Source organism: Moschus berezovskii, chromosome 17 (genome assembly GCF_049115385.1).
Source record: "Moschus berezovskii isolate FMDL1 chromosome 17, NW_MosBer_1.0, whole genome shotgun sequence".
Lineage (NCBI taxonomy): Eukaryota > Metazoa > Chordata > Mammalia > Artiodactyla > Moschidae > Moschus > Moschus berezovskii.
The window spans coordinates 48171943-48184693 of NC_142476.1; the positions used below are offsets into that span (position 1 = coordinate 48171943).

Here is a 12751-nt window from a genome sequence, read left to right on the forward strand (position 1 = left end):
GCCTCCCGGATCAGGGACCAGGCAGCTTTAGCCGGTTCTCACTCCAAGCGCATTGGCTCCAGCGGCTCCCACCCGTCTCTCCCTCCCGGGCTGCGCTGTCGCTCCGCCCAGCTCCGCCCTCTGACCAGTAGGCGTGCGGGATCCGGGCCCACACCCCCGTCGCGCGCCGCCCCGAGCCCGCGCCGCCGAGTGACGTCACGACCCGGCCCCCGCACGTGACAGCCGCGCGCCTGGTTCCCGCTGGCCGCCGCGCTCGCGCCGCAGTGGCCGCTGAGGCGCCTTCAGCCACGCGGCCGAGGCGCACGCTGAGGGAGCCGGTCGCGGGGTTGCGCGCGCATGGAGGCGGCACCGGAGGCCGCCTGAGGGCAGCCGGGAGAGCGGAGCGACTACCTCGCGCCTCCGTCGAGCCGCCTCGAGCCCGCGGCACCCAGCGGCTGCGGGCCGCGGAGCCGGCGCGGCCATGGCGACGGGGACTCAGCAGAAGGAGAACACGTTGCTTCACCTCTTCGCCGGCGGGTGAGTTACCGGCCCGCCCCCGCGCCCCCGCCCTTGTGCCGCGCCGCGCACCCTCGGTGCACCGGGGCCGGTTACCAGCCCTTCCCTGGTGGAAATGCGGGCTCTCGAAGAGGAAGTCGGGGCGATGGGGCAGCGGAGAGGCCCGAGGGGCGCGGGGCCTGTCCCCCTCCAGACCACATCCCCCGACGGTGGTTTTACGCGGCGTCCACGCCCACCCCCGCGGCGTCTCCTCCTTTTTCTTCTCTTAAACAATTAGTGGCTGGTCTGACGAGTGTCGCTCGGCGGTCCTGTCTGGCCACGCTGCACTTGGCAACCTCAGAGTTCTCCCCCAAGGCCTTTTCCCGAAGGCCCTAGGCGGGGTGCTGCTGCTGCTGCTGCTAAGTCGCTTCAGTCGTGTCCGACTCTGTGCGACCCCATAGTCGGCAGCCCACCAGGCTCCTCCATCCCTGGGATTCTCCAGGCAAGAATACTGCAGTGGGTTGCCATTTCCTTCTCCAGTGCATCCCTGGAGATGCTTATTGTGGCCCGGGAGTTCCTCAGGGTAGCGCAGGGACGAGTTCATAAGGTACAGATGCCGGTATTGTGCATCAGCAGGGGCCTGGGAAGTGCTGGTGAACCGTGATGCTGGGGTCAGCAACCGGTGGGAGGGCTGATGGGGGACCGCAGGATCAAGTGAGAACGGGAAGGTGTGTTGAAATGCTTCTTACCTGCTGGTTGGAGCGTCAGAAACAACGTAATTCTAAGATGTGCCCTGTTTTGAAAGAATCATTTGGCGGATCGTCATGGCATCACGTATGTTTCAGTGGCGGCAGCGTATTTTTTAGGGAGGTTAGGAAGGGAGCTGGTGTTTTTGTTTTTCAGGAGATAGAAGTTAAAATGTTTTGTATTAGTGATTTGTTTTCTTTCAGTACACCCTTTGGGTCCTTTTGGAGTCTTCTAGGTGTTTGGAGTCTTGGTTAAGGACCTCACAGGCCTGGCACAGCCATTTTTAAGTGTAGGACAATTTTACGTAAAGTAGTACTTATCCTATTGTTTTGATTTGAGTATTTTAGTTGCAGTTTTGTGTTTTAGTTGCTACCCAGGTATGTTTCTTACTACAAACAAGCAGTGGTTAAGAATTTGTCTGCAAAAATAGCCTAGATGAGAGTGTTGCTGAGTTTTTTGGTACTTTTTATTGTAGTTGTTTACCTAGGTACTTTTGTTTCTCCGGTCAGAAAATTTGACTGTTGTTCAGATATAGGCATGATTTCTCATTCATCTCTTTTCTGCCCTTCCCTCTCATTTTGCTTCATCTTTCCATTGGGATTTATTTTGAGAGTAACACAAGGTTTGGGGAGGGGGCCGCGTTCCTAAATTAAGACAGAATATTGATTTGTCATTCTAGAGGATTTTAAACGAGTTGGTCGTGTTATAGTCATGTTAAAGTCATTTCTCAAGCTAACAGGGATTTAAAAAAATATTTTATTCTCAGTGATTTTTATTTACTATTTCTAGTGAGGTGGTCTTTTTTTTTTAATGCTTGTATTCTGAACCCAGAGAGTTCCTTGCTCTGGAGCAGCTTCTGTGAGGCTCGCTGCGTAATTGATTCCCGTGTCGACTTGAATCTCCCAGCGCGCCCTTCACAGTGCCCTCTGGCTGCTGATTCTCCTACTGGAGCACCAGCCTCTTTCGTTGTGATGGAGGAAAACTGCATTAGCCAGCACAGCTCTGAACTGATTAAAACGGTGGAGTGTATTAGGGTGGTGCCTGGGGCCATTGTATTTAACAGGTTTCTGTTCCTTCATTAGCAGTTCAAGATTCCTTGCTGATCTGCAAGAAAGAAAATAAGTGTTTGAAAAGGATGCTTTCTGAGTAGCTAATTGGATTTTGACTCATTCCCACTAGCCTAAAATACAGCGCTTCCAGTTCTTTTAAGGAAGAACATTAAAGGAGCTAAAATATCAAATGGGTGGGTGTATCCTGCAGTTAAAATCAGGCAGTGCAGTGGTCCCACCCTGTCTGTTGGAAGGCTCTGTTGCTTTGCAAAGTAACTACCTTCCACTGTTAAGCTGCCCTCTTTCCAGAGAACTGAGTTTACTGCTTTTGAAAAGAAGTCAGAGACCCTGCTTTTTAATGTAGACTCTGTCACATTTCTCCTATTTATTGAATAGCGATTGGAAACTAACATCAGACAAGTTTAATGCTATCACTCATTGATGATACTGAGTTAATATTTTTACCAGGTCTGTAGTTGAAAATTAATTTTAGATCCTGGAAAATAAAAACTACACCCAAAAACAACTCATATAGTCTTTTAAATTTCCTACATTATTAAAAGCAGTTTCATGGGTTCTTTGCAGAGGCAAAAATGCTCCTAAATTAACCTGTAATAGTCAGGTTTTTATTAATAGTCATCTTTTTAGTATAGCGTTGCCCTTTAAGAAAGAGGAGAGCTGAAGGAGAAACCACCCACAAACCAACACCTAGAAATAAGCACTTCAGAATCAGGTCTGTGTGCATATATATATGCACCAAAGGTAATTTCATAGTTAATTTTAAAATAGGCTCCTCTTCTTTATGTGTTGCTTCCTCCTTAGAAATATGTTGAGTTTTGATGGCAGCATGGTAATGAATTCTCTGAATAGACTTCTAATCAACCCTCACTGTTCCATGGTTGCAGTGAAGAATGTAAACATTTCCAAGCCCAGTGGCAGGAGTTCAGTGAGGCTGTTACCATAATTTATGACAGGAATACCTAATTTAATCTGATTACATAATTTCTTTCTGACCTCTCTGCGCATTTTTTTGAAATTCATTTTATGTTTGGCTCTGCTGGGTCTTCCATTGCTGTGAGTACTTTCTCTAGTTGTGGCAAGTGGGGGCTACTCTCTAGCTGTGCTGTGTAGGCTTCTCATTGCGGTGGCTTCTGCTCAAGGGCAGGCTCTAAAGCTTGGGCTCAGTAGTTGTGGCCCTTGGGGTTTAGTTGCCTACAGCACGTGAAAACTTCCCAAACCTGGGATCAAACCCATGCCCCGTGCATAGGCAGGCAGATTGCTACCCACTGTACGACCAGGGAAATCCTCATTGCGAATTTTTGCCATTATAAACTGGACGTCTTTATGTGTACCTGTGTAGTCATCTGATTATTTCCTGAGGGTAAACTGTGATCATGGTATGTACAATTGCTGAGTCAAACACATTTTTAAGACTTTTGATAGCTATCAGCACCTTCATTAGCCATCTCCTAGGGTGGGTTCTTTGTGTGAGCAAACCTCTTTCATTTATGTTGGTTTTTAGTGGCTCTGGCTACCTTGGTGGCTCAGACGCTAAAAAATCTGCAATTCAAGATCACTGGGTCAGGAAGATCCCCTGGAAAGGGAATGACAACCCACTCCAGCATTCTTGCCTGGAGAATCCCATGGACAGAAGAGCCTGGTGGGCTACAATCCATGGGGTCACAAAGAGTCAGCCCTGACTAAGCAACTAACACTTTCATTTTAGTATCTTTAGGGATTCTACTGTTCTCTGCTTTCTTCTCTCCTATCCCAAAATCTGGGTGGCATTGTCAAAATGAAAAACCTAAACCAATTTTATTGTTACTACCTAACAAAACCTATCATTCCTTTTCTACTATTTAAACCCATCCCATTAAGAGAAACTCGGAAATCCTCCAAAGTAGCCCTTCCATGTGTAAGCCTCATGACGGAGAAAAATCTATTAAACTTTCCCTATGGAATGACTTGGGTTTCCCAGATGGTGCCAGAGGTAAAGAATCTGCCTGCCAATGCAGGGGACACTGGAGATGAGGGGTTCAGTCCCTGGGTCGGGAAGATCCCTAGAGGAGGGCTTGGCAACCCACTCCAGTATTCTTCCCTGGAAAATCCCTTGGACAGAGAAGCCTGGAGTGGTGCAGTCCATAGGGCTGCAAAGAGTCAGACATGACCAGGCAATTGAGCACACATACATAGAGTGACTTGGCAGTTCTGGTTGTGAACAAGCAGCTTTCAGGAGAATACTTGGCACCTGAAATAGCTCTACTAAGCTGTCCTTAGGGCTTTCCTGGTGGCTCAGACGGTAAAGAGTCTGCCTACAATGCAGGAGACCCGGATTCGATCCCTGGGTCGGGAAGATCCCCTGGAGAAGGAAATGGCAACCCACTCCAGTACTCTTGCCTGGAAAATCCCATGGAGGGAGGAGCCTGTTAGGCTACAGTCCATGGGGTTGCAAAGAGTCAGACACGACTGAGCGACTTCACTTCAAGCTGTCCTTAGATTAGAGCTTGATGGCCTGGATTATACACTTTAGGTCTTATTTTTATGGCATGGTGTTTTCTCTTGTCATTAAATGTATTTACAGGACCTTTAAACTGTACTTTAATGGGGATATGTATGTCTTTAAGGTTTTAAGAATAATATAATCTAAGATATGTTCACAGTTCAGTCTTTTCCCTCATTGCGAACAGCTGTCAACCTGTTGTACTCTGTACTGTCCCTGTCCCTGCAGGTTTAATCTGTATCAGCTACGTGTTAGCTTTGAAGTATTAGTCTTACCTGATAGCTCAGTTGGTAAAGAGTCTGCCTATAATGCAGGAGACCCCGGTTCAATTCCTGGGTTGGGAAGATCTGCTGGAGAAGGGATAGGCTACCCACTCCAGTTTTCTTGGGCTTCCTTTGTGGCTCAGACAGTAAAGAATCCACCTGCAATGTGGGAGACCTGGGTTTGATCCCTGAGTTGGGAAGATACCCTGGAGAAGGAAACAGCTACCCAGTCCAGTATTCCAGCCCCGAGAATTCCACGGACTGTATAGTCCATAGGGCCACAAAGAGTCAGACACGACTGAGCAACTTTCACTTTCATTAGGCATACGTTAATATATTTGGTGAGGAACCATATAGAGAAGGTGCATGATTTATTTGCAATGATTAAAGAAGCTTTGATAAGACAAATATAGTGTGCCCATGTATTTTATATAAGGTTTATATAAGTATACTAAGGCTGTAAATTGATTTTCTCCAGTGTATTTCATACATGCAACTTTTTTTTTTAATGTATTATGTTTGGATGAAAGTCCTGTTAAAATTTAAGCGTCATGTAAGTTTAAGTCTCACAGGTAGCAGCTGGGTCTGTTTTCTTCACTGATCCATCCCAAATACAGTAACCCCCACATGTTAGAGATAACGTCATTGCTACTTGTTTAACAAGTAACTGGATGAGTAAAAGGTATTGTGCATCTAACCTGGAGGTGTGTAGCCTGTTGCTGCCGCTGCTGCTGCTTCTAAGTCGCTTCAGTCATGTCCGACTCTGTGCAACCACACAACCCACCAGACTCCCCCGTCCCTGGGATTCTCCAGGCAAGAACACTGGAGTGGGCTGCCATTTCCTTCTCCAATGTGTAGCCTGTTAAATTGTCCCAAATAAAGAAAAGCACTACTGTATTTGTAATTATAAACATGGCTCTGTAGTAAAGTTTGCTGAAACTGCAATTAGCCTAAGGTAACATTTTGGATTTGTGTGTTTGTAAAAGATACTGATTCTCTTCAATTTCAGAAAGTACTGTAAGGTTGTTTTTTAAGTCCTTATTTATTTATCTTTGTCTGCCCTGGGTCTTTGCTGCTGTGCGCAGACTTTTATCTAATTGCACTGAGGGAGTTTCTCTTGTTGTGGAGCATGGGCCCTAGAGCAAGGGAGCTCAGTAGTTCTCTAGGGCCAGGGGCTCAGCAGTTGTGGGGCACGCACCAGCTTAGTGACCCCACGCATGTGGAATCTAACTGGGCCAGAGATCGAACTCGTGTCCCCTGCATTAGCAGGCGAATTCTTATCCACTGTACCACCATGGAAGTCCACTGTAGAGTTTTTTGTTCGGGTGCTACTTCATTTTTTTTTCCTGAGTGAGGTAGGATATAGAAAATAGCATCTAAAGGATAGGTAGCTGCATCAAAAAAGCATTTGGCTTTTACTGCGTGAACACAGAATTTGCGTAATCTTCTAAGCCTTGTGCTAAGTATTCAAATAAAACATTCCAGAAAATTATGTGTAAAGAGGTATTCCTTCCTTTTTTTTCAGGTAGTGACTATAGAGATAGCAGATGAAAGGGAGAAATTATCAAAGACTCCGAATTTAGGGATCACAGGGTGTCTGGCCGAATTATTAGTCAGTAGAATCCATATTGTAGTTAGGTATAAGCTGTGAGTCTGGAAACCAGTCAGTTGGGTAGCAGTGATAATAAAGAGTGTTTTGGTCTTGGCTTTAGTGTCTAAATTGAGTGAGCCCATGTATAGAAAACATCTTTTTGTTGAAAACATCTAGGTTTTAAAATTCTCTTTGTTACTTGCAACTCAGAGTTAAAAGGTAAAAATGTATTAAAAGGTAAAAATTCATCTTTGATCACATAAGGACTATAGAAAAAAATTTAGTGTTTGTCTTGTAGTAGTAAATGGTCCGACTTAGCTTTGTTCTTCTGTAGAGGGGAGGAGCCTAATCCACAGGCTTTAGAAAAATAACAAGCAAGGCCTACATGGGTAAAGATAAACAGATACATCTTTATGTAATAAACAGGAGACTTCAGTTCTGAGCAGGAAGAATGAAAGAAGGTAGAGAGTGAGGGGGAGGGGAAGGACAAGTACTAAAAGAAGAAAAAGGTGCAGAAAAATGCAGGTCGTAAGTTTTGTTTTGTTTTAGAAAATCGGGCAGATAGATTTCAGAGAGCCTCTTGTTGCTACTCTGAGACATGTATGAGTTAACTGCTATTCATGGCCTTTCTGCTGCCCTTTTCAAGCCCTTGGGATGGTTTCACTGAATGGAATATCCCAGAGTTATTGGGTATGGAATAGTCCAGTGGTCTCTGGCTTTGGCATCCGTGACTAGAGCGGGATTTTAGGAACGAAATTAAGTTAATATCCAGGGAATTTCCTCATAGCCATTAGAAACATAGTCCACTGGAAACACAAGTCCTCAGTGTGTTTTAGAAGATTACTGATAATAGTAAATCCCTTTAAGTACTTTCTTGAGAAGCTTGGGTATAATTTTTTTTTAATTGACTAGGCGTATTTGGGAGACTTTCAATTATAAGTAGTAAATCAAATTCACTTCCAGTTGCCTTGATTATTGGCATGTACACCCAAATTCTAGAGCGGGCACAGGCTTCAGGGAGGGCTTGCCTAAATAGTTCAATAGTGTCACTGTGGGACCCCTCAGTGACTGCTCTGCTTTCCAGACATATCTGCTTGATTCCAAGCTTGGTCCTTGCATGAACACAGAATGCCTTCCAGCACCTCTCAGCTTGTTCTTCTCCACTGAACAAGGACTAAACTAGAAATGGGTTTAATCCCATTCAAACTATTTGTTGTTTAGTGGCTAAGTCGTGTCTGACTCTCTGTGACCCCATGAGCTGTCCATGGCATTTTCCAGGCAAGAATACTGGAGTGGGTTGCCATTTCCTTCCCCAGGGGATCTTCCCGACCCAGAGATTAAACCCTGCTTTGCAGGTTGGTTCTTTACAGCTGAGCCACCAGGGAAGCCCGTCCAAACTATGACTTAAGAAATTTGGGACAGAGAAAGCAGGAATGGCTGCTAGGGACGGTACTCCGCATTGGTTATACCACCTTCAAATACACACACTGTCCATTTTACCGATCTGGAGCCGGGTTTCTCAAGCTTGGCCAAACAGTTGTTTAGAGGTCAGGCTTGTCCTGTGCATTGTAGAATGTTAGCAGCGTCCCTGGCCTCCAGCTCCTAGGTACTAGTAACCCCTCCCCCAATTTCAGGAACCAAAAGTGTCTCCAGGCATTGCAGTATGTCACTGGAGCCAGGGCAGCAGCATCCTGGCTGAGACTATTGGTCTAGAAGAGTGGCCTTCAGAATGATCACACAAGCCTGTGAATAAAATGTTTGTGCATATCCCCATATATATTTATATTAATCTATTAATTCTATACCTGTTATAAAACATATAAATGAAATAGAAGTTAAATGGTGGTGATTCTAAATACAATGAAATTTTATTTTTGACTGTAATACTTTCTTCCTGTGTGCCATGGATCTTTGTGTATGCCTTTTAGAGCATTCCCCCACTGTGGAGGTTAGTGGCCTAAAATACGGGTGTCCGATCAGAATTCGTCAGTTGCCCAACTGTGTGGGGCTAGCACTGTGTCACCATGAAACTCCAGGTCCAGTGTGACTTTCCCTGCTGTCTGAGCATCGGCTGCCTGGGCCCTCAGCTGAACCTACTCTGAGACTTAGAAGGAGGACAGCCATTGACCGCTGCATCCAAGGCTTCTTACACAGAGCAGAAAGGCTGTAGATTATAGTTGTCAGCGTTGTGGCCTGTGGAGTGTTAGGCTGTGCCCATCACTGTTCCCATCCCTGACACCAGCCCCTACTGCTCTGTGCTGTAGGTTAAGGGAGGTTGTGAGGCTGAGATGTGGGTACCTTGCCCTTATGGCAGAAAGTGAAGAGGAACTCAAAAGCCTTTTGATGAAAGTGAAAGAGGAGAGTGAAAAGGTTGGCTTGAAGCTCAACATTCAGAAAACAAAGATCATGGCATCTGGTCCCATCACTTCATGGGAAATAGATGGAAAAACAGTGGAAACAGTGTCAGACTTTATTTTTTTGGGCTCCAAAATCACTGCAGATGCTGATTGCAGCCATGAAATTAAAAGACGCTTGCTCCTTGAAAGGAAAGTTATGACCAACCTTGATAGTATATTAAAAAGCAGAGACATTACTTTGCCAACCAAGGTCCGTCTAGTCAAGGCAATGGTTTTTCCCGTGGTCATGTATGGATGTGAGAGTTGGACTGTGAAGAAAGCTGATCGCCGAAGAATCGATGCTTTTGAACTGTAGTGTTGGAGAAGACTCTTGAGAGTCCCTTATACTGCAAGGAGATCCAACCAGTCCATTCTAGAGGAGATCAATCCTGGATGTTCATTGGAGGGACTGATGCTAAGGCTGAAGCTGCAATACTTTGTCCACCTCATGCGACGAGTTGACTCACTGGAAAAGACTCTGATGCTGGGAAAGGTTGGGGGTGGGAGGAGCAGGGGACGACGGAGAATGAGATGGCTGGATGGCGTCACCAACTCTGTGGACATGAGTTTGAGTGAACTCCGGGAGTTGGTGATGGACAGGGAGGCCTGGCGTGCTGTGATTCATGGGGTCGCGGAGAGTCGGACACGACTGAGCGACTGAATTGAACTGAACTGAACTGTTCTGTGTCCAGAGGCTTCCTGCAGGGGGAAGGCTGCTGCCTTATCAGCCAGCGCCAGCAGGATGAGAAGGGACCAGTGTAGCGTGCTTGGGGAGGGCTCGGGGTGACTTCCTACCAAGTGTCAGCCTTGTTGCCTCGTGGTGGGCGTAGAAGGTCACTAGTGGGCCCCGCTGGCTTAATCTCAAGGAGTATGAGGACCAGAGGAAGGAAAGACACACCTAGTGCTCCCAGCACGGTCCTCAGGCCAAAAGGACATGGAGGGATGGACTGCTGGTGGTCTGAATACAGGGGTTCTCAGTGATGGGGCTCTTGGTGGAATTGAGCAGCGCCCCAAGGAGGCCTGCACACCATTTACACTGACTCATGATGTTTGATGAGGCCACCAGTATAGGTAACACGTAGCCAGGTGGACCCACAGCTAGACCTAGACCTATGCCCAGAGAGCCCTAAAAGGATGGGAATGGAGAAAAGGTGAAAGAGCAGACCAAGTCCCCTCAGTCTAGCTGGCACTGGCAGAGGCAAGATGTGAATCAGATTTGAGATTGAAGTTCTAGAGAGTAAATTTGAAAAACTGAAAGGACAGGAGAGGTGGAGAACAGCTGAAAAGAAGTACTGACAAAGGCTGGGGAGGACTGGCAGACAGAGCTGAGGTCTCCACCCTTTTTCTGACAGGAGATTCCTGAATAGCTCGGTTAATAGTAATACCTTCGGCCGAGTCACTGTCGATGGGGCTTCATCCCGGGTAATTGACCATGGTGAGGAGCTGGGCTAACTTGGAAGGTCTTTGCATTGAAGAATTGAGAATTGACAGGGCCTTTTTTTTCTACAAAGTATAGTTTGTTGTACTCTTATGTGCTTTGGACCCAACCTCATTAAATATGTTTAGAGAATTTGGAAAGCCAATCTCAGAGAAGTCAGTATTTTGATTCCTTTTGTCTGCTGTCTCCTCAGACTGATGAATGTCCTGTGTGTTTGGTTTATAAAGAAAGAAAAAGCAGTTGAACCAAAAGATTAACTTTTTTTATTTTTTTTTTTACTGTGCTGGGCTTTTATTGTGGCGCGCAGTAGTTGCAGAACTCAAGTTTTTAGTTGCCTTGAGGCATGTGGGATCTTAGTTCCCGACCGTGTCCCCTGCACTGCAAGGCAGATTCTTAACCACTGGACCACCAGGGAAGTCCCAGAAAGATTAGCTTTTAAAATTCTGCTATGGAATGTCTTAAATTTCGGGAAGAATCTTCTTTTGCACAATTTAGTGTAATGTTAGAACCTTTTTCTTCTAATTAAATATCCTTTGGGTATTTTTCATTAAGTGTTTTTTCCTGGTAGATGAGGAGGGACTTAGCTACTGAGCAGTTACTTCTTACCACACTCACTTTACAGTTTGCACTGCTTTCCCAGCACTTTCTACTTGTTTCCTGGGATGCGGTGGGGCGGCGTCACTGCTCTTGTAGAAGAGGCACGTGGAGACCCTCAGTTTGCCCCTGGAGGAGGCCGGGGTCTTTTCACCACCTGGCCCTCTGCCCTGGGCAGGTGGGTGTGTAACATACAGAACGGTGGCTGTGGAGCAAGTGTGACCTGCCACCCCCACCCAGGAGGTGACCAGCTCACTGGCAGTGGGTGTTTGCTTAGCACTTCTGCAGGCTGTCCTCTGACCAGTGACATCCGTGTAGACGATAGTTGGCCGAGGTAAGAAGCACGGCTGACCTGGGAACAAGGCAAAGGTGGTTGACCCGTGTCTTATTGGAACTTGTTGACTTTCTGATGCAAGAATTTACTGCAAGCTCTGGGTTTTTTTTGTTTTTTTTTTTATTCAGCGATGTGGAATCATCACCTAGTTTTTATTGTAATAGGTTAAGAGCAATTTATTTTATGTGAATCAATACAGGTTTGGAAGGTGTTTTTTTTTTTTTTTTTCTTTTTAAAACGCTCCCTATTATATCCCATTTTCTTTAGATATATTTTTGTGTTCGGAGCACGTTATATCAACCAACATTCAATTGGGCTCAGGAATTTTTCTTCATACTGAAAGACACATTAAAGTTATAAGTCCTAGTTGTCTTAATTGACAATTTTCCATCTTAACTGTGAATTGCAAGTAGTGTGAACTAGCTTAACAAACTGTATATAAATACCTGTCCTTCTGTAATACTCCCAGAGAGGATACCTTAGTATAGAGGGAAGCACAGGCTTTGCAGACAAAGGGTCTGGATTTGGTTTTCAGTTGAGACACTTAGGCACTTGTGGCTTTGAGAAAGTATATAAATCTCATTGAGACCCAGCTTCCCTGTGATACCACCCTGCAAAATCAGGAGCTTACATAGTTGTCCCACCCACAGGTCAAGTCCTTCCTGCCATCCTCCCTTCCTGTTCTGGTTGAGATCCTCTACATTGTTTGTGTTCGATGGGTTTTGGCCACAGTTCACCAAACACTGTGTAAAGAGACCAGCTCTGTTGTTTGTTTTGTTACATTTGTTTTTTTGCCACAGCTTGTGAGAGCTTAATTCCCCAACCAGGGATTGAATCCAGGCACTTGGCAGTGAAAGCTCAGTTTAGGGTATTCTTACCATCGTGATTTCAAGGCAGGTTTACCTACATAGTTCCAAAATGGCTATTTTCCTCTCCTCCCTGTTTCGCTAGTCTGTATGTCATGCTCTCTTTTCAGGCTCTTTGTGGTAAATTGAAGCTAAACAATCCTACCTTACTAGGATTGTTGGAGGGTTGAATTCTTGTCGTAAAATAATCATTCATCAGTAGCAGAAGTGCAATTAAGTTGATAACATCTATCTAGCTCTTAGTTTTCAGGATTTTACTTGCTATATGTAACTATAGGCTCCTGGTTTTAAAATGCTGCCTGGGAACTTGACTTTACCCCTTACCTCAGGGCCTGCCCTGGGGGCTGAGGGGCTGGGTTCGCTTCCAGATTTTTAACACCTGCATTGAATCAGGAAGCTCACTTACAGATTCTGTGTTTGCCAAGGCCTGTCCCTCCTCTTGTTGCTTTTCCCAATCATAGATGCCGCTGCTGTTTCATTTTTATTGAACTGCCTGTTT

At 45.7% G+C, this 12751-nt stretch overlaps 1 protein-coding gene across 1 annotated transcript in view; it reads left to right on the forward strand.

Moving 5' to 3' along the window:
• Nucleotides 1-233: 233 nt before the first annotated feature.
• Nucleotides 234-12751, forward strand: part of SLC25A33 (solute carrier family 25 member 33) — a 33608-nt gene continuing 21090 nt past the window's right edge. Inside the window, exon 1 of the mRNA XM_055419509.2 lies at nucleotides 234-516. Within this exon, the coding sequence (XP_055275484.1) occupies nucleotides 461-516 (56 nt within the window). The 5' untranslated portion in view covers nucleotides 234-460. The remainder of the gene's footprint in view (nucleotides 517-12751) is intronic.